The sequence below is a fragment of the Peromyscus maniculatus genome, chromosome 14 (genome assembly GCF_049852395.1).
Source record: "Peromyscus maniculatus bairdii isolate BWxNUB_F1_BW_parent chromosome 14, HU_Pman_BW_mat_3.1, whole genome shotgun sequence".
Taxonomy (NCBI): Eukaryota; Metazoa; Chordata; class Mammalia; order Rodentia; family Cricetidae; genus Peromyscus; species Peromyscus maniculatus.
In genome coordinates, this window is record NC_134865.1 from 53,485,401 (window position 1) to 53,513,132 (window position 27,732).

The 27,732-nt window shown below is 47.0% G+C and overlaps 1 protein-coding gene across 10 annotated transcripts in view; it reads left to right on the top strand.

Moving 5' to 3' along the window:
• The window catches only part of Smoc1 (SPARC related modular calcium binding 1), a 160,873-nt gene that overhangs the window by 113,849 nt on the left and 19,292 nt on the right, over positions 1-27,732 (top strand). For 3 of the 10 annotated variants that reach the window (XM_042260855.2, XM_076550965.1, XM_042260856.2), the window contains exons 6-9: positions 587-655; positions 10,805-10,894; positions 12,915-12,995; positions 27,082-27,274. In XM_042260855.2, coding sequence (XP_042116789.1) covers positions 587-655; positions 10,805-10,894; positions 12,915-12,995; positions 27,082-27,274 — 433 coding nt within the window. The remainder of the gene's footprint in view (positions 1-586; positions 656-10,804; positions 10,895-12,914; positions 12,996-27,081; positions 27,275-27,732) is intronic. The other 7 variants (XM_015991926.3, XM_076550970.1, XM_076550968.1 and 4 more) reach the window with 3 other exon arrangements.

Sequence of the window (27,732 nt, forward strand, 5' to 3'; positions counted from 1 at the left end):
AATATCCATTGATCTGGGGCAATTCCATCCTGCTGCCCCCTCCTCTCCTCCTCTGCTCCTGGTCCTTGAAGACAGATGGGGGTGGGTGGGGTGTGTGTCTAGGGGGTTGGTGCACATGTGCTTTCACGGGCGTTTTATTGATGCCGTGGAGGCGTATCCGAAGAAAAGAAGAGGACCCCAGGCAGTCCCTCTAAGCCCTGACCGCTCTACTGCTTGAACAGTCTGTGGAAGGCTGCAGGAGCTGAGAGAGGGACTGGTTTTGGGTTTTCATTGATGTAGTCCAAGGGGAAGTGGCTGGGAAGCAGGTTGTGTTTCCTGGCCATTGACTGATCCAGAGCAGACTGTGTTGAAGCCTGTGGGCTTTCCTGAGTGTTCTCCTTTGGAGCTGAGATGTGGAGAACTCGAGGTGAGCTTGCAGGATAACACATGGGGGCTGCCTGGAGGTACCAGGGTGACAATTCCCAACCTCTCAGAGGGGATTGGGGAGTGAAAAGAACGGTGGGTGGGATGACCCCAGACAGCATGTACAAGACGGTTTTTAGGGTTTTTAGTGGTTCTTAGGAGTGTTGTGTCGTGTCCTCCGCAGCCCGCCCCCCACGCACACGCGCGAAGACTCAGAATCACAGAGTCCTTAGGGTTGATGCTGTCACAAATGGTAAGTGAAAACCAAGAAAGCTTTCTGAAATTTTTCTATTTTCCTGTAAGAGGCCTGGCTGGGAGTTTGATGTTTAAAGATAAAGTGAGAAAAGCAAAACCATGAAGAGTCTCTGCTTAAATTTTCCTTTAGGGACTTCTGTGTTTATCCAGCCAGTCTCAGAATAGGGTAGAGCTCCCAAAGTCCAACTCACCTTTAATTGGTGGAGAGTTCTTTTTAATCTGCTCCACAGTATGTGCCTTGAGTAAGGAGTGAATCACCTTTGTTTCCCCAAGGTCTCTGTCTATGTCTCTATTTTTAGAGGCTCTCTGGAGTCTGGTCTTCAGAATAGTGCCATCCTGGGATGTGTGCCCCTCAAGAGGTGGATCAGAATGTATTAATGGGTGATTTAGGGCAGGGGTGATAGTCCCAGGTAAAAGGGACTCTGCAGTCTCCACCCTTGGCCTCACAGTTGGCAAGGGCAGTGAGCATACCTGAAGGAGTTGTGCTCCAGGGCCCTGAGCCAGGCTGAGGTGTACCAATTTGGCTGTCTAGGGATACCCTACAGATGAAGCATCATCCCTGTGCATGTGATTTTTAACCTGTACCGCTTTTGAGTGGAGACAAGCAATGGGCGATCTGTGTACACCCACGCTACACTGTCCTGCTGAGCAGAAGCATACCTCCCCATCTCCAGGGCAGGGGAAGCAGCTCTTGGCTCTCTGTATGTGTGTTACTGCTGTGTTCTGTGCTCCATGCCGCCTTAGCAGAGCTGGGGATGTTAAATACCAGCTGTGTAGAGCTCAGCTTCAAATGGCGTGCACAAGTGTGCATAGGTGTTCATGGGTGTTCATGCACATACAATGTCTGTCTCCTTTCTACAGTTGCCTGTTTTTCCTGCTTGGCCCCAGTCTCAGTCCCCTCCCATATCTCAGCCCTTACTCCAGAAGGCTGAAGGAGAGCTTATGTGTGAGGAGTACTAGACTGAGTCTGAATCCCTGTCATACCACATCTCCAAGGACTGGAAAGGAAATGGAACTTAAGGATCCAGAAGGGCTTCACAACCAAATGAGTGTTTGAGTCACTGGTGATATTAGTAACTGTTGGTATTTCATGCATGCTTCTTTTATTGGGTAGATGTTTATTCGGAGCTTGCAAGGCTCCGGTTGGTTATAGTCACTGAAGCTATAGTTGTTAGTGAAAATGTTAAGAATCCTAGCCTCACTTTGTGAGGACCACATCAGGACCATTAGGTCCTCAGCCTTTTGTGACAGAGGCAAGCTTCAGGTGGACATGGACCTTCAAGGGACCAACAGTTTCTAGGTTCTTAGAATGTGTCACTTCTCCAGGGAAGGGAAGGTGGGTGGGTGGCCTCTCCGAACAGCTCTGGCTGGTAGCTGTTTTTGTCAAAGCCTCCGAGGAAAGACCCTGAGAGGGGCAGCCTGGGATGAGTATAGACCATTGAGGAGTTCTTGCACCCTCTGGCTGACTCCTCCCACCCTCTGGCTGACTCTTCCCACCCTCTGGCTGACTCCTCCCACCCTCTGGCTGACTCCTCCCACCCTCTGGCTGACTCCTCCCACCCTCTGGCTGACTCTTCCCAGCACCTCTGAAGTCCAGGTGAGAGAACTCAGGCCAGTGGGAATAAGCTTGCTTGCTGTTGTTCCCGAGTTAAGTCCAAAGTTGAGGACACCACCTTCGAGACAGCCAGGAATGAGGCTCTGTGCTTGGATATGTCTCAGGGCTGTTCTTATTCCTTAGCGCCAGCTCTGAGGGCCACACAGCTCCTGTAGTGAAAGTGGATGAACTGTCAGTCCCAGGTCTCACTGAACTGATTTTGTACCTGCAGGAAGACGGAGATGAGAATCAGGACTGCTTATCATCAAATTTCTATGCCAAGGAAATAGATCAGAGTAGCTAAAACACTTTTTTTAAAAAAAAAAAAAAAGAAAGAAAGAAAAGGTGGGTGGAATAGTTTAATCTGTTTTAAGACATAAAGCTGTGACAATGAAGACAGAAGGGTGGTTGGTGGAAGGGCAGATACACCCAAGTCAATGGGGAATAGAGAACCCAGAGATACATACACCAGAATAGATGTCTGATAGAGAGACAAAGGCAATTCAGTGCGGGAAGGACAGGCCACCAAGCCAAGGGTACTGTAGCACCTGGCATCCACAGACCAAACACACAATAGAAAAACAGGGGTTGGAGACATGGTCCAGCAGTTAAGAGTGCTTGCTGCTCTTCCAGAGGACCTGAGTTCAGTTCCCAGTACCCATAGCAGGCACCTCATAACATTGGTAACTCCAACTCCAGCCAATCAGACCCTGCCCTCTGGCCTCTGCAGACACCTGCCTAACACAGACACACGTGTGTATGCCTAATTAAAGATACTAAAATTAAACAAACAGAAAAATTGGAGCATTCTTAAAACCTCAACCTAAATGTTATGCTTTATGAAATAAAAATGAATTCGTAATGGATCATAGTCTGTACTGTGGAATGTAAAGCTGTTACAACTTTTAAAAGAGTCCTTGTGAAAAATTTTACCACTCAAGATGTGAGGAAATATTTGCAAAGCTTATGCCTGACACAGGCCTTGTGTCTAGAACATACAAACAGCTCTATAAATGCAACAGTAGAAAAACTTTCGGTTAACAAACGGGCAGGTTATATGCGCAGACACTTCACCAAAGCAGACCTACAGAGGGCTAAGAGCTGGTGGAAGATGTTCAACACTACAGGAAATGTAAAGGAAGCCCATGGTGAGCTGCCACGGTTAGAAGGTTAAAAATGGTCCTCATACTAAGTGTTGGGGAGGTGACAGAAAAGCCACATCCCTCATACACTGCTGGTGAGGATTTAAATAGAACAGCTTTTAAATGGAACAGACACGATGGAATGCTTTGGAAACTCACTCTTCCTCTCCCCCTCCCCATCTCCACTGCTCTTTCTCTCCTTTCTTTCTTTCATTCATTTGATAGAGTCTAGTTGTGTAGTTCAGGCTGGATCTTTAACTCATGATTCTATGGTTTTAGCCTTCTAAGAGTTGGGATTAGAGGCATGAGCCACCCTCCCTGGCTGGAAGTTTCTGTAAAAGAAAAAAAAAATCCAAGCATACACTTAACCCTAATATATCAATTATATTTCTGAACAATTATTTTAAGGAACTAGAGATCCTTAAGATCTTTATTTTAAGGATCCACAAAATCACCCGTATATACTGTATAGCAGCTTTATCTAGAGTGTCAAAATAGAGACAACCCAGATGTCCTTCGGCAGGTGAGATGAGCTGTGTCAAATCTGTACCACAGATGATACTCAGCAGTATATGTAACATCAACTTGAAAAGCTCTCAAGGGTATTGTGCAGAGTGTGCTCGTGCATGCATGAATACATAAACACACGAAGCCGATTGCAAAAGATTAGATATTACACAATTCTGTTTATACAATGTTCTAGAAATGATGAGACTATAGAGAAGGAGAACAAATGAGTTGCCAGGTGTGGAGGAGAGAAAGCATGACCAAAAAGAGGAAGCCCCATGGTAGCCTTCGAGGTGATGGGATAGTCCTGTATGACTCTGATGTGACATGGATCTATACATGGGTGAAATGATTCAGAGCTGCACACACCCATACAAGTGCATGTGCAACTGGGGAGCTCTGGATAAGGATGGATGATGCCAATATCAGCTTCTTGATTTTGTATTATAATTTTGTACCTATATAATTACAGTCATCCTTCAGTATCCATGGGGGGGGGGGTTGGTTCTAGATCTCCTGAGGCTAGCTTTGAACTTACAATCCTCCTGCCTCTCCCTCCCAAGTGCTAGGATACAGGTGTACACAAACAGACTTGGTTTATGCAGTGCTCAGGACCAAACTCAGGGCTTTGTCATGCAGGGGAAGCACTCTGCCATCCGAGAGAGCTCCATCCCCAGCCCTCCTAGAAAGCGGAACATGACATTGTATTTGCATAAACTTGAGCACATCTTTTATAAAAAGAAGTTTTTTTTTTTTTTTTAAAAAAGTCAGTTCAGAGATCGATGTGAATCCCGTCTTCAACCTGATTCACGTGTTAGAGGTGCCCCCTGCTCTACTTCTTCTCCCTCTCCCTCCTCCTCCTCCTTCTCCTCCTCCTCTTCTTTTCTCTTCAACTTCCTTTTCTCCCTTTTTGTCTGTCTCTCCTCTGCCTTTCCAGCTAGCCTTGGCTTTTTGTTCTTATTCAAAGGGATATGGGGACAATGCTTGCAAAAGCAGCATTAAACGTGTTCTTAGGTTGAAGGGGAAGTGTTTGGGTGGATAGAAACAGCTGTAAAACATAGACCTCTGGCTTTGAGTGAGCTGGAAGTGCCAGACACGCTCTGCTTTCCCAGGTCAGCACAGGGACAACTTTCAGCCAGCTTAAGAGCCTCTTTAACCAGGGGCCATGCATCTCAGGAGATGCAGAGGTTATCCAGTACTCCATCTTCCCGGTGTGACCAAGGCCAGCTGCTTAAAAGACTTTTGTAAACAGGATGCCCGAAGAAGTCACCTTTACTCCCATACTGGATCTCGAATCACATAAATATGGTCCCTCAAAAGCAAGAATTTCTGGTTATACCAGGGTTTAGTTTATTCCCACAAGAGAAAGACAGTGGTGTCATCAAAGAATATAAAGGAGGGTCACAATAGTTGACGTGGTTTGAGATGAGTTCAAGGATCCGAGGGAACTTGGGCTTGTTGAGGAACCTTCCAAATCTCAGGTTGTGGGGGTGGAAGTTGCTGATTTTTTGTTTTTTGTTTTTTCTCATTGCTCAATACTCCACCTTGGGAAACCCCAAGAGATGCCATTAATACAGATTCCTCCTCTGGCCCCTTTGACACACTTGCTTTTGAAGGACCTGGAAGAGAAAGCTCTTTGTATGTGGTCAGAATAAACTCATTGTACACCCAGACAATTAACTCCTCAATGGACTTGCAGCCCCTTCAAAGGGCCAGCCCTGCTTCCCTGGATCTCTTGGGCTCTATTCAGTCCCTGAAGCACACCAATGTTTTGGGGTTTTTATTTTGTTTTGTTTGTTATTCTGAAAAGTCTTTCCTTGAGAATAGTCGGAGCGGATCAACATTGTCTTCAGCCCAGCATTTGTCCCCCCCTCGCCAGCGAATGTCAATCAGAAATCAAAAAGCCAAACAGAGGAGGCTTTGAACGGTGTCATCGGGGGTCGAAGTGACTTCCAGCTGTCTGTGCGTGGGCCAGGCCTTCTCGCAGGGAAGGAATTGTGCTGTCACACACACCCACTGTCTTTATAGGCTCCCAGAGCCCATGCAGGGCCCGCACCTGCAAGGACAAGGCATCAGTGGGGGCTGGGCAACCTTGGAAGGCCAAATGCAGCGGCTCTGGGGCTGGGCAGTTTCCAAAGCTGCTCACTGCCTCTGAGGCCTGACTTGCACTCAAACTCTCTCCTTTCATCTGCCTGATGGCTTCCTCCCTGGCTGATGGTACAGATGGAGGAGGGGAGCCACCTGCCAGAAACTGAGCATTTCAAAATGTGATAACGGGATTGCGATTGCGGGCCGCCCTTGTGAAATCCCCTCACTTGCCTCATTTGCTTATTTTTATTTTCAAATTTGTATTTTTTCTCCCTCCCTATAAGAAAAATCATGTTTGAAACCTTCCTCTGTTTGAAACACTGTTTCTCTCTCCCCCTCTCCCTCTCCCTCTCTCCCTCTCCCCCTTTGGTCTGGAAGTGTATTTTGACATCAAGTAGAAATAAAGTACTTACTATTTGAGATCCAAAAAACCAAATCACCCAGAATAAGCCCCGGGCAAATGAGATCATCACACACCCAAGCAAACTTAGATTCGGGTAGATTTATCTTTAAAATATATGGACGAGTTCTCCCCCTCTCCAACTTAACCACTGATTCAATAACCCAGCTGCTGCCACCAGGGGATTTTTTCTGCTAGTGACTCTGACAGTCCCTCATTTTGGCTTGAAGAGCTTTTATTGAAATGTAACTTATCAGAAAAACAAACAAAAACAAACAACACCCCATTCATTCTAAATGTAAAAGTCCAGTGAATTTAGCGAATCCCCCGAGTCACTCAGCGATGACCAGAGACAGTTTCCATCGCTTCCCTGCAGAACTTTTAGCTTGTTTCTGGTTTCACCTTTTCCCAGCCTCAGCTCCTCTGCGGAGCTGCTTCCTGTCATGATGCTTCACTTTTGTAAATCTGGGCCGTCTAAATGTGTCCTACCATTGGCAGTAGTTACACCCCGTCTTCCTTTTATTACGTCTTGAAGGTCATCGGGGGTGTATTTTCATGTTTTAGGTATTTATTCCCCTCTATTGCTGAATGTATTCCTTCAAACAGGCATATCATAATGTACATGCTTGCCAGTTGATAGACATTTGGATTGTTGAAAACTTTGAGGCTTTGGGGTTGGTGAGATGGCTCAGCAGGTAAAGGGGCTTGCCACCAAATCTACAACCCAAGTTCAATCCCTGGAACTCACATGGTGGAAGGGAAGAAGAGACTCCTATAAGCTGTCCTGTGTCTTCTACTCAGCATCATGGCATACATGTGCCTTCCTCTTCCCATAAATAAATAAATACATAAATAAATATACATATAAAAATCCAAATCAGAAGCTTTTTTATATTTGCTGTATTTGAGTAATGCCTGCTACTTTTGTGTACATGTCTTTCCTAGAACATTGCTCATTCATAGATTCCTGGGAGTGGGATTTGGGAGTTGAAAATTTAATTTGTGTTTCGTTTTTTAAAGAAATTGCCAAATGATTCTTCAAAGTGGCTGTCCAGTTGTGTATTCCCCCCAACAGTGAACAAAAAGGGCTCCGTTTTCTCCACATCCTTGCCAACACTTGTTATTATCTGCCTTCTATTTTAGCCATTCTTGTGGGTACTTAGTGGTATCTTGTGGGGTCATTTGGTTTGTTTGTTTGATATAGGAGCTTGTTGTGTAGCCCTGACTGGTCTGAAACTCACTGTGTAGCACAGGCTGGCCTTGAATGTGTAGTAATTCTCCTGCCTCTGCTTGCTGGGATTACAGGCAAGCACCTTCATTGTGTATATTTGTACCTCCTAATGATGAATGACACTGAACATGATTAGTGTGTTTATTATGCATCTCTATGTCTTTGGCGTGTGTGTGTGTGTGTGTGTGTGTGTGTGTGTGTGTGTGTGTGTGAGAGAGAGAGAGAGAGAGAGAGAGAGAGAGAGAGAGAGAGAGAGAGAGAGAGAAATGCTTATTAAAATATTCTGCCAAGTTTTAAAATGAAGTTGTCATCTTATTGAATTGTAAGGTCTATTTGACAGGCTTTAAAAACTTTGATAGGATCTTAATTTCATAAATCCAGTCTTACAAGTAAGTAATTCAAATAAGATGGTTAATACCCATGGAGTTGAATAACTCCTTTAACAGTATTTTATGGTTATTCACACCCCACAGAGTGCCAGTGTCCTGAAGCTTAGTAGGCAGTCATCTTTCATGTTTAACAGATGATATTGCTGCCCAGACAGAGTGAGGGGTTTAAGTTAGGCAACGTATGGATGCAAACAAGGGCCAGTGTGAGGTCCCTCTAGGGATCTGGAAGCCAAGGGCACATGTAGAAATCCAGGGCCCAGTGTGGGGCCTGGTGCTTCTCCAAGGCTTGCCAGGAAGCAGGATGGCTGTGGACCTTGGACCCAAGCCTTGGACCTATGTTTATTAAAAAAAAAAAAAAAAATGTGCTTATTTGGTAGGTCAGAAGCCAGGTGCCCGGAGTTGATGGTTAGAGAGTTCTGTTGGATTTGGCGTGGCTTCATGGCTTTGGGGTGTGCTGGACTTCACAGGTGGCTCCTGGCAGCAGGGTACCTTGACTTTTCTCACTTCATAAAGCTTTCCATCTAGGGCCGCCCTGCACAGAGCAGCTGTACCTCTTCACCCTCAGTGACCCGACCCAGCAGGAAGACTCACCCCCCTGCCTCTGCTTCATGCTCTGTGGGCTTCCGTACCTAGGTCTGAGGTCCCCCACCAGCAGAAGTGCGGATCTTCCTTCTTGCTCTCCACAGACCTCCTCTGCTGAAGACTAGACCAGGTGGCTGGACCCAGGCTTTCATCTGGATGCCAGGAGAAGGAGGCAGACTATTTTTAGTTATCTTGCTCCAGACAGAGAGGTAGCTCTCGTGTAGACATTTTAATGTCTACATCAAATGTGAAATATTACATAAGCTCTTGGATCTGGACTCTCCCTGTTGACCTCTGACCCTGCCTTTCCTTTGTCAGCTCTCAAGGCTCCTAAAGTGAAGCCACCCTGCCAGGAGGGGGCTGAGTACACTGTGCTGAACTATTCACATTGAACTCTGCATCTGGCAGGAATGACCAGACCAAATGTGCATTGCAGCTGCCAGGGGACTCCATTCAGTGGCTTGTTGAATTCAATGGAAAGAGGTGTTAATAGAGTCGGGGGAAGCGGTGCTGTTTAAAAAAAAATGACATTGTGTGGCTCTGTTTGGTGTTTATTCTCCTTCAATGACTTCCAGATCAAGCTCACACGGTTTGACATCAAAAGATGCCCATTAGGGGATCCAGTTTGAGGCAAATAAGATATTCAGCGCAGTGTACTTAAGCCTCTCGTTCTGCTCTGTCTCATTTCTTGGGATGGATGTCAGATAGTCCGGGATTGCTTTGGCCCCAGTGAGAGTTGGGGCTTGGTGTGCCAGCACTTGACAGTGATACCAGGGTCAGGTGTTACAGCGCTGTCAGATAGGCTGGCCTCAGCCTCTAGGGAGGGTGTGGGTCTCCAGGGGTTGACACCAGCAAGAGATCTGAATTATTCTCTCTCCCTCCTCTGACAAGGTGCAGGGAGATTGGGGAAGGTACCAGAGCTCCAGATGGGGGGGCACTGTTATTTTTGGTGGTCGGATTGGTGTCTCATGGATTATCTGAGAGTGAGGCTTCTCTATAAATAGTTAATGCCCAGGGAACATAGTGTTCCAATCTAAATGATCGCTGGGGGTTCTTGGGAGGAGGGCGACTGTGTAATCATCAAACTGGCTGAAACAATAGCTCTCACCCTTTCTCCTTCCACTGAGGAAGAAAACAAAGAAAAATCTCTAAACTATTCTCAGGATGGCCAGAGGTAGCCTCCCTCCTCCTTTGCTCAGGGGGTGTGGAGTAGTGGTTTCTTGGGGATTGAGAAAAAACATACTCTTTTTACTTACATAGTACAAATGGGTGTACACAGTGCAGCAATGTTTCTTTTGTCCACTAACATTTTCTTTAGAGGGCGATTGGAGAAAATGGTCTAAAAATACTCCTTCAATGGGCAACAATGAAACCGTTGCAAAACCCTTTTCTAAAGCTGAGGGTTTGGGAACCTGGATGAAAGCAGAATCCTGGCAGGTAAATAAACAGTCTGAGCTGACTCCTGACACATGGAGGTTCTTGCTCTCTACAGAAAGAGTTGCCAAAGGTACGGAGTGGTAAGCACCGGGACTTTGCTGCTGGGAGCACCCTGCTCCTATCATCTGTGATAGAAATGTCAAAGTGAGGCCCCGGGTGATCTCAGCAATTTCCGGGGTTGTTTCCCATCCCCTTCGCCAACCTGCTGCTGGGAATTTCCGAGTGTGGTGCTTCACAATGTAGATGTTCAGTGGGATGCTGCTGCCTCTATCTCCAGTGTGTGCGAGGGAGGCAACGCTTTCCATCTATTCAAGGCAGGGATGGAGAAGCAACCAGGGAGGAGTCTGGTCTAAGCTCTTTAACCAGGGCCATGAGAAAAAGATTCTAAACGGCTTACCTTGCACTGGCAGAAGAGAGTTGAAATGGAGACCCCAGGCTTTAATGCCATAGGGCTGCCAGTGTTAACCTGCCCAGAACAAAGCTCAGGGCTGCTGGGGGAGGCTTCCCACCCTACTCTGCTGTGGGGTGTGGTAGGCTGGAAGAGTCCTACCGAATCCTCAGCTTTATGAGAAAGAAGTCTCCATTGCCATGAGTCCTAGCTCCTTGTGAGTCCCTGGGATGAGCACACACCTGGATTTGCTTTGTTGTGTTTTCTCTCTGGTTCTACTTCCCTCCTCTGTCTCTTCCTTCCTCCTCTTCCTTTTTCTTTGGCCTTGTACAAACCCCAACCATTCAACAGTTCTGGAGAGTAGATAGTATTTACCTCAATAATGGTAGTCTCTTTTCATTTCTTTTTAACCCTCAACTCAGATGACGGCTCTAAGCCCACCCCCACGATGGAGACCCAGCCTGTATTCGATGGAGATGGTAAGCTATTTTCTTCTTCTTTTTTTTTTTTTTTTACTTTCCACTCTTACTCTTTCCACTCATGTTCAGAATTGGGCAAGATATCAGCTTTATATGTTTGTTTAAGCTTCACTATTATTTTTTTCTTTTTTAATTTCAGAATTGGGCAAGATATTAGCTTTACATGTTTGTTTAAGTTCCATTATTATTTTTTCCCTTTTTTTAATTTCAATTTTTTCCCAGTACAAGCTGGTTTGCCCCAACCTTTTAAAAAAATGCGAAACCTCCAAGTGACTTGTGCATACTCTCTACCCCTGGAATGGTCCTCTGTTCTTCCCAGGCTCTCTGCCTGTAGCCCAATGTCCAACAAAAACATGGTTTAGACAGACCCTCCAAGCTGCCAAGACCAGGGAGTCATGGTGAGAAAGGCTGGTGAAGGCAGTCAGTCTTCAGCTCTTCAGCATGGGATTCAGCACTTAGAACTGCCTACTCTGTGCCTGGAGTGGCGCAGGGTTGCTGGGGGCTGGGGGTGAGGTGGGGATGAGAAGGAAGTATATGAATGTCAGTCTTCCTCTCACTGAAACCCCTAGAAGAGCCTCTTGAACTAAGTTCCAGGTCTTGGTCCTATCACTGTGATAGATACTTAAGGAAGAAGGAGTTGGCATTGTTCTGGGAAGAGCTGGCAAGACGAGGGACTTGTGCTGGATCTTGTAAGCAGAAGGAAGGAAACAGGGGTATTCCAGACACTGAGGATTGGCCAGGGACAGGGAGGGAAAGGTGATGGGTATGGGCCACCATTAGGGAAGTAGGAGAAAGATTGGCAAGTGGGGCTGGCTAGGCAAGGGCATAGGGATTTGGGGAGTTGAATGAAGACATTTGGGAGAAACATTCTAGGTCAAGGGCAATAGTGGATAGTGACCAAACAAAGGCTAGGAGTCCCCGGAGGCAAGGGGAGTGGATTGGAGGAGCTGGGGTACAGAAGCCTGGCTCCTGTTCAAAGTGGTGGGCACTTGGCCTTCTGTTCTGCAGAGACTTTCCCTAGCGCTCCAGATTCCTGTGAATAAGAACAAGACGTTTGGCAGAATCAGGTTTCCAGAAAGTGTGACCATGAAGTTCGGCTTTCAGTAGACAACATGAAGCAAAATTTTAGCAGTGTATCTGGATCTTGAGACAGTGGGACAGAGAAGCCAAACAACATCATGCCATGGCACCATGGCTGGGATGCTCCTAGTGTAGGCTCCGCTCAGTGAGAACTGAGAGGTGCGATAAGAATCCACAAACACCCCCCTTTGTCATTAGAAAGCGTGAGTCCCAGGGGATTGGGTGGAGGATGGAGAGGATGGCATCTGGGGAGACCATCCTGCTGATGTCACTGAAGATCTGGTTGCTGCACGGTATCCTCAGGGTGACCCCCCCCAGGATCGCCACACCTCCAGTCTTCTTGGTGACGCTGGTACCGAGAGCCTGCAGGCACCCTGAGGTGCCCTAGATGGAGGTGCTTGGCCTGTGCTCCTCTTGACTGGGAGAAGGGGTTGGAGTACCTGTTAGACTCACTCCTTGCTTCCCCACACGGGGCAGAAGCTCCGGGAGCTGAACCTGCCCTGTTTCAGCTGTTTCCTCTCCACTGGTCTCTGCGGCGCGGTCTGGCACTCGTTTGTTGATTTATCCCCTTTAAATCTTCTCCCAGGGAAGCAGTTGAGAGGGACTTGGCTTGGCCCGTGTTCCTCACCTCCTGGGATAATATTTTTATTCCTTGATGGAGTGGCTTGGTGCCTCTGGATTCCGACTCCTCTCCATCCCAGCACAGGATGCCCTGGTTGTCTCTTAGAAGCTGGTGGGGAGAAGCGCTTCCGTCACAAGGAAGAGAGCGCGCGTTGGCACTGGGATGAGGTTGATATGCCAAGAGGGAGATAGCTGAGGCTTTGATGTGTAGGCCTCTGAAAAGGTTACTGCAAGTTTGGGTTATACTCCATGTCCCATACTTCTCTTTGCCCACATATGCACACACATTCTCTTTCTTGTTTTTTTTTTTTTTTTCTAGAAATCACAGCTCCCACACTATGGATTAAGCATTTGGTAATCAAAGAGTCCAAACTGAATAACACCAATGTAAGAAATTCAGGTAAATACTCTTTTTTGAATTACGTATGTATTCAATTCTTTGTCTCTGGGTGTCCCATAGCTGTTCCATGACTACTCATTGTGTGGATTTATTTCCTTTTATCTGTTTCCTTCCTTCTCTTTCTCATCTGCCTTCCCTTCCCCTTCCTCCTTTCTCCTTCATCTTCCTTCTCTTCTTCCTCCTCCTCCTTTACTCCTTTTTCTGAGATGGTCTTATTATTTAGCCCGGGTCCATCTCAAACTAGTGATTTTTCCACCCCAGTCTCCTCCCAGCACTCTGCTGGGGTTGTGTCCACCTCACCCGGCTTTACAGGGTAGTTTGGGGCAAGTCATGTAACTTGTATTATCTTCTTTGTCTACAGCTATAAAATAAGGAGATCTGATGAGTTAATCTCCTCCAGTTTTTATTTTCTTCTTTTATCCTAGCCAGAATCAACTTTTATGAGTAGTTGATCTGTTTGGATGTCAAACTTTGTCAAGGTGTTTTAATATTTTGATTGACTTTCTAAATGCCACCCAGGAGAATTTGAAAGGAGCAGGCTGGGCATACAGAAGTTGGACTTCAAGCACCAACAGACTTAATTCTTCTGTTTTAAGGTTTTCAAGCTGCTTACAGTCATGCCCTTCCTGTTTTGATCTTTTGAGGTCTCGGGAATGGTGGTCAGGTTTTGGCATTGACTGGGTAGAAAGGTGATGAATTCTGAGGCATGATCACATTCATAGGATTTACTTGAACATTATTTGCCGCCAACCAAGATGGAACCCAGCCAAGTTCACTGGCCATCAGTAGAGACTAAATATTCACCAATGGAAAACATCACAACGAACCAGAGCTGTGTTATTATCGGGGAGGATCATTCTTGAACTTAAGACATCATTATAAGAACGATCACTTGTCATAATTTATGTTGTTGGCGGAGTTTAATTTAGCCATGTCCTTCCTTTATGGGTGTCAAGAACTGTGGACAAAGGATTCCTGCCTTTGAATGGGCAGGCAGGGTTTTCTGTGACCATTGATCTGTGAGTGGGTGTGCTGTCACTGGCTTCTCTATTTTACAGAGTGCCAGCTCTGTACTATAGGTGGCAGTATGGAGGCTAGTGTTCAGGGAATGAGACCAAGAGCGAATGGTGGGCTTTCTGTATGGCTCGGGCTGCTCGGTGTTTCTCCGTGTGACTGGCTTACTATTTGATATAAGATGGACGGATGGGATGGTGACATAAAAGAGGCCATGTGAATTGCCTTGGGCTAGAGTATGATAGAATAGGGCAGCAGGTAAAGCACAGGCTTTGGAATCAGCAACATCTAGGTATTTACACACAGTGAGTGACTCTAGGCAAATAAATTCCCTGGCCTCAGTTCTCACCTATAGGGCGGGCTCATGGTTTGTCCTTCTAAAGGCTCACTAAGTTAATGTCTGTGTGCTTCCTGACTGATGCCTGGCTAGACGGTGAGTTCTTAGGTGCGTGTAGTTATTACTGTCAACATTGTTGATAACAATAATATGAGGATTTTTGTTTGGTGGTGCTGTGCATGCTATGACCCTGTGCATGCTATGACCCTGTGCATGCTATGATCCTGTGCATGCTATGACCCTGTGCATGCTATGATCCTGTGCGTGCTATGACCCTGTGAGCATGCTATGATCCTGTGCATGCTATGACCCTGTGCATGCTATGACCCTGTGCATGCTATGATCCTGTGCATGCTATGACCTTGTGCATGCTATGACCTTGTGCATGCTATGACCCTGTGCATGCTGTGACCCTGTGCATGCTGTGACCCTGTGCATGCGACATTCTACCACTGATACATATATTCAGCTCTTGATTTTTTGGGATAGTGCCTTGATATATAGCCAGGGAAACCTGGAACTCAGAGTCTTCTTGCCTCAACTTCCTGAGTGCTAAGAGTGCAGATGTGTGCCACCATACTTAACCAATGACAGTGCTTCTTGTGGCTAGATTGGAGGAGGCTAGTGACACGTATCTTTCTGAAGTGTGTTCTCTGAGTGTAATAAAGTAATGGTGTCGAGTTCTGGTTACCACCCCTACGGGTTTATGTAGTTTTTTATTGTATGATCATAGGGCCATGTTGAGAAATTGCTTCTAGGCAAGTACAACTATCTTCCTCTTGTTGAGGTGACCCAGCCACCTTTATTTTCCATAGTTGTTGACTCTATAAGGTTAGTATGTAGGACAGGCTAGTTGCAGGAGAGCTAGTTGTTCTTTAGAGGAAATACATCAAAGAAAATTATTAGGCTTTGGTTTTAGTAATCACTTAACAGACTAGAATATTCTCTGTCATTATCATCTGGCCATACTGACAGATACCTGTCAATATTATTGATGGAATCAGGTATAAAAGACATGGTTCTGCAAGAGTATTTAGCAGATAACAAGTAGCCACCTGACTGTTTTTGCAGATAAAGTTTTATTGGGACACAGCTACACTGTTGTTTTTGACCATTTTCACCCACGAGAATAGGCCCAAATAGCTATCACAGAGTCTGTATGGCCTGTAAAGCTTAAGATACTTACTTTATGATCCACAGAGAAATTTTTCTGGCCCCTGGTATACACAGTTGAATATGGCATTTGAGTGGGAGGTGTGTGCATGGGGTTGTCTCACTCAAATTTTTTTGGCCCCTTCATAGAGCAAGCAGAAGCAGGAGCTGTGGCTCCTGAGAAGTTTCATGATGTTCCAGGTCAGCTTGTACCGTCACAGGAACTCCTGGGGCCCCTCACAAGACTCATCACCTCACACGGACCGTTCTCAAGCTTTTACCATTCGGTTCCGGTGCATGCTATCACAACCAGTTGCCAAGGAAGCTTCAGGATGTCTGGATTTTCAGGCAGCGGGGTAGAGAATCTTTTATACACAAGCCACATACTGGTCGAAGCATGGGCGTTGGAATCAGATGGACATGTAGACCTGGTTTCCTAGGCTGCCTTTTCTTGCCTTGGAAAGCCAATCAACTTCGCTGAGTCTTGCCGTCCTTATATGTAAAAAAGTTATTGCCCTTTAGGATTTTGTGAGGCTTCGGTTTTAGACTTGTAATTCTGGGCACATAGGTTTACCGTAAATAACTTAAAAACAAAATAAAGCAAAGCTGCTTCGCTGGAGCGCCTTTTTGCACTATGCTACCCATGCTCACATGTTGGCACATCCAGTTAACGACCAATCAGACATCCTTAGATGAGAACTTGCATCTGGTCCATTTGCTCTTCGTGAGGACTGGAACCTCAGAGTTAAGCACCTGAGATCATTTTTTATTAGAGTTTTGATGGAAGATTCTGGGTTCAGATGATCTTCAGCCACATGCACAGGGAGGTTGGAGTCAGACTCTGTGAAGTATGCCTGGGTGAGAGCTCATCTTCTCAGCCTTCTCCCAGAGGGGGGAAAAGGCAATTGCAGTTTCTCTTACACCCCAAAACATCCTTTTTTCACACTCAGACCCTGGGACGCCAGGTTTGTTTTCTGGCCTGGGGACTGTTGACGTTGGCAAGGTTCCACAGGGTGCCTGAAGTTGTGCAATAACAGGACACACGCGCCTGCAGACGTATCCAGGCTTCTCCCCTCCTGGAGGGTCTGGCTCTTTCTGGAAAGCTTTGCCATGCGCTCATATGGCTGCTGTGGCCTTTTGAGTCCTTGGCAAGTTCGGCATATCCAGATTCACCTTTCTGGTTCTCCCTTCCATGACTGCCTCCCTCATACCTCACTTAACAGGCATCTGTGGCTCCAGAAACTCTTCCTGTATCTGGGAAGAGGATGCTTCTAGCCAGCTAACACCCCAGACCTTGGGAGCAGCGTGTCCTAGATGAGTGTTGGCCAGAGACTCTGCTGCCTCTTCAAGGAAATGGGAACTCTTGCTGAGGTTTTTTTTTTTTTTTTTTTTTTTTTTTTTTTTTTTTTTTTTTTTATCTAGAGTTAGGAATCATGACATTCCTTAAAATACTTGACATTTAAAATATGTTCAAGCCATCTCTATATAGAAGAAGGGAAAGAGATAAGATAAATGACAAGAATTAGCCTTATTTGACCATTTTCACTCCCTGGTTCTAAGCTGACTGTATGAAGATACTTCATAAAAATCTTTTTATGATTTCTGTCTTTTTGTTTCTGTATGGCAAAATGCTGTGCTTCCTCTTCTGAGAAAGTGCTGTCTCTCAGGAACTGGGGTCATGGATGTGGCCACCACGCTCTTTGTGTGCCATGGCAACGCTCCAGGGCCGCGACATGTTTCCTTTTGCCCTGGAAGCCTAGGCTAGTGTCTTTTCATTTCCTTTCTTCTTGTCTCTCCTACAAAACTCTTTCATGGTGTGATCAGGGGCTGCAAGGAGGACCCAGAACCTGGCCCCATGAGTTAAATCCTAAAGCCTTCCCCCCCTTGCCTCTATGACCAGCATGTATGTATCTGTGGATGAAGCATCTCTCTGTTCCCTGGAGACAGAGCTACCATTAGGAACCCCAAGTGGAAACACATCTTTTCCACATTTTGCACTGAAACAAGATTCCCATTTCTTCTTGCATGAGAACATCTGTGTTTGTACACATGTCACAGGTAGGCCGGTTCACAGTATTCTTGCCCTTACTCGTTTGGGCACGTTTTTCTTGTAGGCCAGCTTCTGGGCCACTGGCTACAGTTGAGATTGCTTTTCCACCCAGGAAGTTCCTGCTGCGAGAGCTTCTGTGACGGGGGTTTGGGGTCACAGAGGCAATGGCACCTCCTGGCTGGATCCCCACCCCCACAAGTCTATACTCTTTGCCCAACTGGAAACCGTGGGCTGATGTAATGACCTGAGGCTGGAAAAATAAACAGCTTGCAAGGAAACCAGTGGTAGCCGTTTGTAAGCAAATATCCCACAGCCACCTGGCATCTCACACATGACGTGATTGGGAGGAAGAATGAGTAATCTACCAGCGTTAGCAACTGGGACGGGCCTGGGCTTGTGTGCATTTAAAATATCTATATGCAAACACATCCTGTTACTGGCCTTCTAGGCTGCCTGCCCTTTGGGATCAGGAAGATACTTTGGTCAATCGTGGCCAATAGAACTGAGATGAGGATGGGGCCAGATGGCCTTTCCCAGGGCTTACCCTGGCAGCAAAGGCTTTGCCCTTTCTATGTTGAGAGGAAAGACGATTATTATTGGAGGCCTGAGAGCCAGGTCTACAGTCCAGCTTGACCTTGCTTTAACATTGACTTTCTTGGTCACGTGACTCTGTTACCCCCTTATCCCATTGTGTGCTTCTTGTAATGTTGGGATGGGAGGTGTCTAGCCCCAGAATTCAGTCTTTGGGACTCCCTCTACCAGCGAAAGTTTTGTTTCTAGAAGTGAATTCATATGCACTTTGATGTTCCATAGCAAAACCATGTCTCAATATTTTCCTTTTGTCATCAGTTGGTAGTAAGCTGTAATCAAAGAGCCTGCCTAGGTAGTGTAATTGGTTCATTCCAAGTTTCTGAAAGTCAGCGGTGACTTTAACTTTAGTCTGGGAGCCTTTATTATGTGTTTATAAATGACATTGCAAGTAATCAGGCTGTGAAGTTTATCAACACACATATACAATGTTAGTATTTTGGGAGGAGGAAGGAATAAGGAATACTTAATTTTTACAAATAAAAACCCCTCTCTTTCACCCCTCCCCTTTATCTGTCATCCATTCTTCCTCTCTTGCTTGAACTTGAATTTTCTATCATTTGGTCCTTCTAGTACAGAGCCTGCAGGTCAGGGTCAGTGAAATTACCAAGAAAAAAAAAAAAAAGGGAAGGGACGGGCTACTATTTCTTGGTCCTTGTCGCTGAAGAACGACCGTGAAGTCTTTCTTAGTCCTTTCGGGGGAAAGGTTATCTCTCTTGGCTTTGTGGCATGAGTCAGTAGAGATGGGTGGTGTGAGTCAGTGGTGCTTTGCGGGGAAGTTGAGAAGAAAGATGGCCGTGTGCTAAATCGGGGCAATCCATCCCAGAAGAAATATGCTCTGTGGAATTTCTGTCCCCACCTCGCCAGGAGCTCAGTATCTGTCTGTGTGGGAAGTGGGTGTTTACCACTTCAGACCATGGCGAGCCATGCATGGCCATTTTAGGTTTTCCAGAGAATCTATTTACACAGGCTGGTTGTACTGTTTCCTTATTTCCCCTCACCCATGACGATTCATCCTAAGAGCATGTTTACTCCTGGGAGAGTGCTGCTCCCTGCCAGCACTGGTGATGTGGGATGTTAGTTCTGCCTGAAGCACAGCGAGCCAGCGGTGGCTCATGGGCCACATAACAGGATCTCAAGAAGTATGAGGCACAAGAGAGAGGCTGAAGGCTCCAAGCAGGCTTGCCCTTGACTCAGCCCTTCCATGTGTTTAGCTAAATCTGGATTAGCCCCCAAGCCATAGGAAGGTGTGTCTGCTCCTGTCTGACCATAAGTGTGTGGGCTATTAGAGGGGGGAGCACCTGGGGGGCCTCCAGGACCACCCCCCGACTTTGCAATGAGGAAACAAGAGCCCAGCTAGCCAAGGGCTCGTGCAGGGCTCTAGGCCCATCGGCACTAAGGCTTGAGGGGGGGGGGGCGTTGGAAAAGCACAGTGAGCGTTTAAAGCAAAGACCTGGTCATTGGGGTGTAGTGTACCCATGGCAGGGGCAGTGATGTGCTCCACTCTAGCAGAGATGCATGTTTTTGTCAGTGGTGTTGTTATTATAAAAAGCAGACAGACTCGTGGAGATATCTAAATAGAACTAAAAAGAGACATACACATTTCCTCTGTAGACTGCGTACTCCTTCACTGTGTGGACCAGGGCAGACTGCTCCCATAACCTGGTCCTTGGTCAGCCATTCTAGGCCAGTTGAGGAGCCGAGTTGAACACAGGCATAAGAAGACTAGGTATACTCCACATGTAACTGAAGATACTGCCTGCCACCTTAGAGCAGTTAATTATAACAGCGGCCACCACTTTCACCTTCCTGTAGTACCAGGTTAAACGTGGTACATTTATTCTGTGGTGTTAGATATCCAAATCAAGGCCTTACACATGCTACGTGAGCACCCTGCCACTGGGCTGCTACTTGGGTCCCATATACTACGATATCTTCTCTTCATAAACACCTTGTGAGGCACGTGTAGGGTCTACTCTCCTTTTACAGGTAAGGAACCTGGGACTTTGAGACCGCCCAAGATCAAGAGCTACATGGGAGAACCCAAAAGCCTATGTTCTTGACTGCCATGCCCTACTGCCTCTATTCTGCCTGCTGCTGATGTCTATGAAATCCTCCACTGTGCCAGTCGCTTGGGGGAAGTGCATGGGAGTTGGAGCGGTGGATACATACTGTTGCTTCAGCCACAGGACCGTGGGAGCCTGGGTCTCCTTAACCCTGTCTTCGGGCTCCTGGAGCATTCCATCTGAATGCCCCAAGTTCCTTCTGGCTTTGGGAAACAGCCACCCAGTTGAGATCGTACAACATCCCAACTTCTCCCTCTGGGGTAGAGCCGAAGGGGTCCCTTTCTTAACTAGTTGGCCTATCCGGGCTCCTCCACCAGAGAGCATTCTCCAAAGTCCCTCCCAAGTGTGAATGAGGGATGATGTTATTTTTTTCACTTCCTCTTGAGGCAGATTATGCAGAAAAGAGGATTTTTTTTAAATAAAGATAGGGATGAGGAAATCTACTGCAATGGAAGAGATGACTTTATTAAGTTTGTGCAAATTCTGTTTCTGATTCCCCACCTCTATCCATACTGAATTGAACACCAGAGGCTGATTTTATCCTGTTAGTAGGTGATGTTTTGCTTTTACCTTGCCCAGCAGGACCTCTCCTCTGAGCCTTTCTGTTTCTTAGCTGATGGTCAGTCCCGGGAGCAGTGACTGTGTGGAATCTCCCTCTCTGTGGGATTCTCAAAACCACCCAGATGGCTCCGAGTCACACGAATACATTGAGTCGAGAACTGGCTGTGACCAAGTGGCCCTCACTGACAGAGGTGATGGAAAACCCTTGGTGAAAGGGCGGGGCCAGCTCAGCAAATGGTGCTTGGAAAAATGATCCTCTGAGGGGCACTTAGCCCCTCCTGCGAAAAAATTGCAAAGTCCACAGTAAGAAAATAACCTATTCACATAATTGGCTTGAAACCATAGGTGCCTAGACCCCACGTGGCTGAATAAACAGAAAGTGTGGCTCAGTGATGTCCCATAAATCATTCCTAAAGATTATGACTCCAGCAGGGCCCTCCCCTCAGCCCCACACCTCCAGTCCCTGTACTAGCCCTTTCAACAGTAAAGTTGGCTCCTTAAAACCCAGGCTTACCTTTCTGTCCTTCTCCCACAATCCCCCTCTCCACCAAATCCTCAGCCACTGGGCAGTCCTCTGGCGATCCCAGTACCAGACACCCACCCAAGTATTCTCAGATCGGGAGAAACCTGCGGTGGGAGCCACACCATTCCTTACGCCCTTGGAATTTCACGTCGTTACTTAGAAAGATGGTTTTAAATGTACGGTTTGTTATTGTGGGTTATCGTTCAGCATTTTATTCATTTTTGATAAAAGGCGAGATGGGCGGGAGGTATTTGAAGAGGTTTCAGGGTCATTGTTGCCGACACGAGGCCAGTGTTTTCCTTAATATTCTTGGCTCAGCAAAATGATTCCTTTTGCAATGAAATATAAGCAAGCACCTCTCATTTTCTCAGGCTGAATCGCCCGTTGTTGATGTTATCCCCGTAAGAAATGCAGTCTCGAGGGTCTGAGGGTTGAGTGTAACATTTCCTGGGATGAGCTGGGGTCAGAGATTCTAGTTCCAGCCCTTGCAGTCCTTGTAACCAACGGGGCTGGCATTTGTCCTGCTGTGGGTGGGCCCCACCTCTAGAGCATTAGCTGGAACAAAATCTTCAGACCCAATGTCCTTCATGGAGTCTTCCTCCGTGAGAGTCCATGGTTCCCTGAGTGAGGAGCAAACCAGAGATGGGGTGGTGAAGTGGTGGGCAGGAAAGATATGATGGAGTCCTGGCTCCCTTAGCACTTACAATTGGTGGGGTACAAAGGGTAAGGGGCACAGAATCTCAGTAGGAGCAGTGCTGTGCCTCAGCCTCCCTCCAGGGAAGAGCCCTCAGAGGTAGCTTCGGGGACAGAGAAAGACCTTGAATGAGGATAGGCTGACGCATCATGGTTAGTTCTTCCTGGTCGATCACATAATTCTCAGAATTTTCCTGGCCTTTTCAGGGCCTAATGTGGTATCAGACTAAGGAATATATATATATATATATATATATATATATATAACCATTTCATAGCCTGGGCTCACCTAACTCCCCAGCACTTCATTGTGACCTCCCCCTGAGTCCTAGAACCTTTTTTTTCTCTGGAATCTTGCATTGGGTCCTCCTCTCAAGGACACTAGCCTTGCTAGTATCCTGCTGCCTTTCATGGCCGAGTGCAAGGGACAGGAGCAATTCTGTCAGGATGGTCAAAGTGGCTCCTTTAGAGAACCACGCTCTTTATCTAGAGAGACTGCATCCTTGGCTGGGGCACCCTTCCAGCCTACAGATTTTGGTTGAGATAGGATCTCATTATGTAGCCTCGCCTAGCTTCAAACTCCAACTTTCTGTCTTAGCTCCCCGGCTCCCTCCATAGCTGCCCTGTGGTGGGATTACTGATGTGTGCTACCACATCTGGCTCATGACTGCTCAGTTCTTCTATACCTAAGACATCTTTCCTGAAGTCCTTATGATGCTCCCCCTTCGCTACGTCCATTTGGCTGGGCATCCTGACCCCTGTCGATTGGCCGAACACCATTTAGCTATCGTGACATGAACATCCACAGTTGCTTTTTTGGTTAGAGCAGATTATTCTACATAATGCGGGCCAGCCTCATGCAATCAGTCCCAAGATTTAAGTGAAGAGGTTGGGGTTTCCTCAAGAAGAGGAATTTTGCCTGGAGACTGTCACATGGAAACCCTGCTTTGTGTCTTAGAGTTGTGGGCATGACCTATTGATCTGGGACTCAAGACTGCCTCATCTTGCTGGCCTGCATTTCTACCTGACTGGCTTGCATGTATACATATTTTAGATTTGCCTTCCCCCTAATTCATGACCCTAGTACTTAAAATCTCCCTCTCATCGTGTGTGTTTGTGTGTGTATGTGTGTGTGTGTGTGTGTGTGTGTGTGTGTGTGTGTGTGTGTGTAACCATGAGTGATACAGTCCTTCTTTGACAACCCCTCTGCCTCCTCTCCATCTGCTCTTCCCACCATGAAATCCCTTTTTTCTCTCACCACAAAGCTCACAGTAAAGTCAGCCCATTGGTCACTGATGACTTGGCTTTCAAAGGTGCTTAGATGTTGGTTACCCAGGAGCCTCAGCTTCTTCCTCTGTCCCTTCTCTCAGATCTTCCTTCTCTGGAAGTCAAATAACACGAAAGGAAGACCAACCCAAATCCTGTAATGTTGGTTGGCCATTTTTGCTTTTAAAAATATATGAAAATAAAGGAAAGACGAAGAAGGAGAAGAGTCCTGGAAGAGAGGATAAACCCTGGGCTCCAGTGAACATTGGGGATTAGCTGAGATTTTATGTTATCCACGTTCTCCTCTGCTCCTAATTACCATGGGTAATCAAGAGACACAGAGACCTGAGCCAGACAGAGATGTCCTCTGTTCTGATCCCATCTTGGCTGACACATAAGGACCTGGGCCCTGGGCCCGCAGACGGGCTTATGTTCATCTGGTTCATCCTGGCCTTTCCAGCTTTGTCTCCAGCTTGGCTCACTGCTGTCCTCTGGTCCCACTCTCTTCCCTACCACGGGTGACTGGGGAAAGACACACTGTGTGTCTTCTGGTGGCAAGGCCAGGACTTTGTGCATTCCTAGCATGAGACGCTTTTCTGTTGTTTTTGGTATTTTACTTTTTTGGGTAAATTTACCAAGTAAATCACAGGGAGGCTTATTCTTACTTACGACTGCCTGGCCTTAGCTTGGCTTAGTTTCTAGCCAGCTTTCCTTAACTTAACTTATCCCGTCTACCTTTTGCCTCTGGGCTTTTCCCATCCTCTTATTTTTGTAAATCTTACTCTTTCTCTGGCTTGCCGTGGAGCTGGGAGGCTGACCCCTGAAGTCCTCCTCCTCTGGCTGCTCTCTTTCTTTCCTCCCAGAGTTCTCCTTCTATTTATTCTTTCAACCTGCCAACCCCGCCTATTTCTCTCTCCTGCCTCACTATTGGCCATTCAGTTCTTTCTTAGACCATCAGGTGTTTTAGACAGGCACAGTAACACAGCTTCACAGAGTTAAACAAATGCAACATAAACAAAAGTAATGCACCTTAAAATAATATTCTGCAACACTTTTCTGCTGTGTTTCTTCTTTGAGGGAGGTTTCATTGCCGGGTGGAGAGTACCTGGGCTCTCACTGCTTAGCACCATCTCAGGGGCAGGTTTGGGAGGGGATATGTGGACGTGTACAAGTGTGTGTTGGTACCATCCCTGTGCTCTCTCTTCTCTGGTGTGGGTTCTGTCTTCCAGGCATATACAGGCAGCCCTGGCCCATTCTCATCGTTACTGGGCCACACCTTCCCATCTCCGCTCTGTGTCCCAAGTTTTCCTAAGCAGAGATGAAGTGTTTTAGAGTGGTGTGCCTCTGTGCATTCGTGTGGCTGAAGAGACCCTGGAAGTCAATCTCGGCTTGCATTCTGTAGAACAACCTCTGAGAAAACTGGAGAGATGGGTGGCAAGACTCATTTGGGAGGTGACTGAGAAGCAGGGAGGGTGACTCCGAGGATGGACTGGGTCCTCAGATCTGTAGTGAGTCTGCTCCTCAGGACTCAAGCCAAGTTCAAGTCTTCCTTCTTAGAGTGAGCTTGAGAAAAACTCACGCTCTCTAGAGTTTGTTTCCTTCTGTGTTTACGAAGCTGGGGTCATAATAGTGCCCAGAATAGGCGGACCAAGAGGCTAGACAGGCGAAGCCTTCTTCTATTGCCTGGTGCATTTCATTCAAGGAATATTTGCTGGAATCATTAGTTCTAAAAAGCCATTTTAAGGGATTTTTTTTCCTTTCTGGAAGACACATTGCATACTTTTCACAAATGGTTGGTTCTTTCTCTCTGTCTGTCTCTGTCTCTGTTTCTCTCTCTCTCTCTCTCTCTCTCTCTCTCTCTCTCTCTCTCTCTCTCTCTCCATGTTCATGTGGGGGTGGGGGTGAGGTACACATGCATATACATCACTGTGAAGGCAAGAGGCTGAAGTCAGATGTCTTCCTGGATTACTTTCTGGATTACGTCTTTTTTTTAGAGACAATGTCTCTCACTGAACATGGAGCTCATGTGGGGTGGCTGGCCAATGGGCTCCAGGGATCCCCCTGCATCTGTTCCTGTCCCACTGATTGGTGGGGATGTAGAGCCCATGCGTGGCTTTGTATACGGGTGATGGGGATTTGAACTGGAGTCCCCATGCTTGTGTGGCAGGTATTTGACCTACCGAGCCTCAGCCAGCTATTCTGTCATTCCTGTTTCCCTGACAGGGCACCCAGACTTTCAGAGTGGACATTAAAGTGACGAACCCTATATTTAGTCTTCTCTTTAATTCCACGCTAATCTGTATTTTTCTAGATTTGGGAGCTTCCCTTTCTTCATGATTTAAATCCCCATAGGTGGTCACAGAAGCCGACTTAAAGCAAACCTTTAAGAATGTCCAGAAATCCATCCACAGGGCCCAAACTATGGGCCTGATCTTCTTCCTGCCCAGCTCCTGCCCCAACTTCCCCAGGTTTCAGGCCCGCTGGTGTGAGGTTAGGTTCATCAAGCCCGCTGCCCTGGAAGGGGGGAGGTGTCCCTCCCCTTCCCCTTCCCATCTTGCCGAGGTCTGATTTATGGCTGGCGAGGCTGGCCTTAGAGAGTCTTGATTTAAAGCCCCTGTCAGAGGTCGTTACACGAACGTGGTGCCTGTAAAAGCTGTTTTCCTTTGCCTTTGTTTCCTGATCAGCTCTTTCATGGCATGAAATATGAGGTAGGAAAACGAGGCTACCAAATTGGAGCTGGGAGAGCTGTCCAAGCCTCTGGTGTAGCCCCCCTTGAAGTTGTGTTGGTGTTTGCCTGACAAGATCTAAGGGAGATTGGGGGGGGGTTCCCCCTTTCGGGGGCCATATGGTTTGTACAGGTTTTCTTTTTTTTTTTAAATGTTATTTGAGATAAGGAAACAAACTCAATGCTTTGTTTTCTATATAAACAAAAATTTACATTCTAAATTCTAAATAAACAAAAAATTAAAACAAACAAAAATTTCACATCAAACAATAACACCCCCAAAATGAAGCCCCCACTCAAACAAAGAAAAGAAAAAAAAATCCGGAAGAGAGAAGCCAGGGTGATTTCATGGTCAGGGTCTTCCAGGGAAGGGTCCTACAGGATTGAGGCTTCGGTGAGTTGGCTGCATCTGGCATAGGGCCCCAGTTACAGTCTCTGTCTGGACCTGGCTCTGGAGAGACTTGGCTTGGCTGTTTGGACATGTTCACGTGTTCCTGAAGCTACCAGCATCAGACACTCTTCTGCCTCCGCTGTTTCTGCTCTTGTCTGGTGGAAGAATCTGCCCACTAGCTTTCGTTCCTTGTCTACCTGTGTTGGAGGGTGAGAGGAGCCAGGGCTGGCTCTTGTTGCCCTTTCATTTGGGTGTGGAACATCACCCTGCACAAGGGTGGTGGTCTGTGGTTCTGTCCTGCTATGCTTGGACTAGGCGATGTCCTCTGCACAGGCATCCCAGCATCCACTTGCAGGGCCGTCTGGCTACTGCCTCTTCTGAAGCCTGTACCCAGTTGTATCTGGGCAGGGATGACTCTGAAAATGGAGGAACATTCCAGCTACGGAGTAAACTGCTGCTTGGAGAAGTAGCCCTGAAGTCCTGGCTGGCTTGTTGCTACATGAGAGCCTCTTTGGTGAAAGTGCTGATGAGCCCCTGGCTGTGTAGCTGGCCACAGGGAGGCTCTGGCCCTCTGGGGCTCTCACCTTGGCAGCGTGCAAGACATGGTTGTCTGGGATGATTCATCAGTTCCTTGGGGGCAGGCCTGGTCCTGGCTATTTATTACAGATTCTGGACAGAAGGAGGCCTAATCGTCACCAGGAGCTGCATCTTTTCTTACAGAGAAAGTCCACTCTTGTGACCAGGAGAGGCAGAGTGCCCTGGAAGAGGCCCGGCAGAACCCCCGTGAGGGCATTGTGATCCCCGAGTGCGCCCCCGGTGGGCTTTATAAACCGGTGCAATGTCACCAGTCCACAGGCTACTGCTGGTGTGTCCTAGTGGACACAGGGCGCCCGTTGCCTGGGACTTCCACACGGTAAGCCCTCTTCTCGGAGCATCACACAGGGACCAGCTTCAGGCTAGGCTGCTGTTATTGTTACCACCGCCCTCCCTCTCTTAGAGGCAGGTCATGGGAGACTGAGGTCTCCATTCCAAAGCAGATGAGGGTCTGGTAGAAGTGCCTAGGGACCTGGGTTCTGATCACTGATCTGTTCCTTTCCAGCTGTGGACCTTGGAAAACTACTTAATCTCTCTCAACCTCTCAGGTTCCCTAATGAAAAGCTTATTGTGCCTCCCAGGTTACGAATGAAGTCCTATATATAAAAAAAAAAAAAAAAAAAAAAAAAAAAGGATCCCACGTGCAGGTTGGAGCTGGCATTGTTATCACGCTTGTGTGGCTAAAATGACATGCCTGAACATGTCTCAATGGGAGCATTTATGCCAGATTGTCTTGTAGCTGCCGGACAGTTCAGGGGCTGTTTTCCTCCCTGAGGG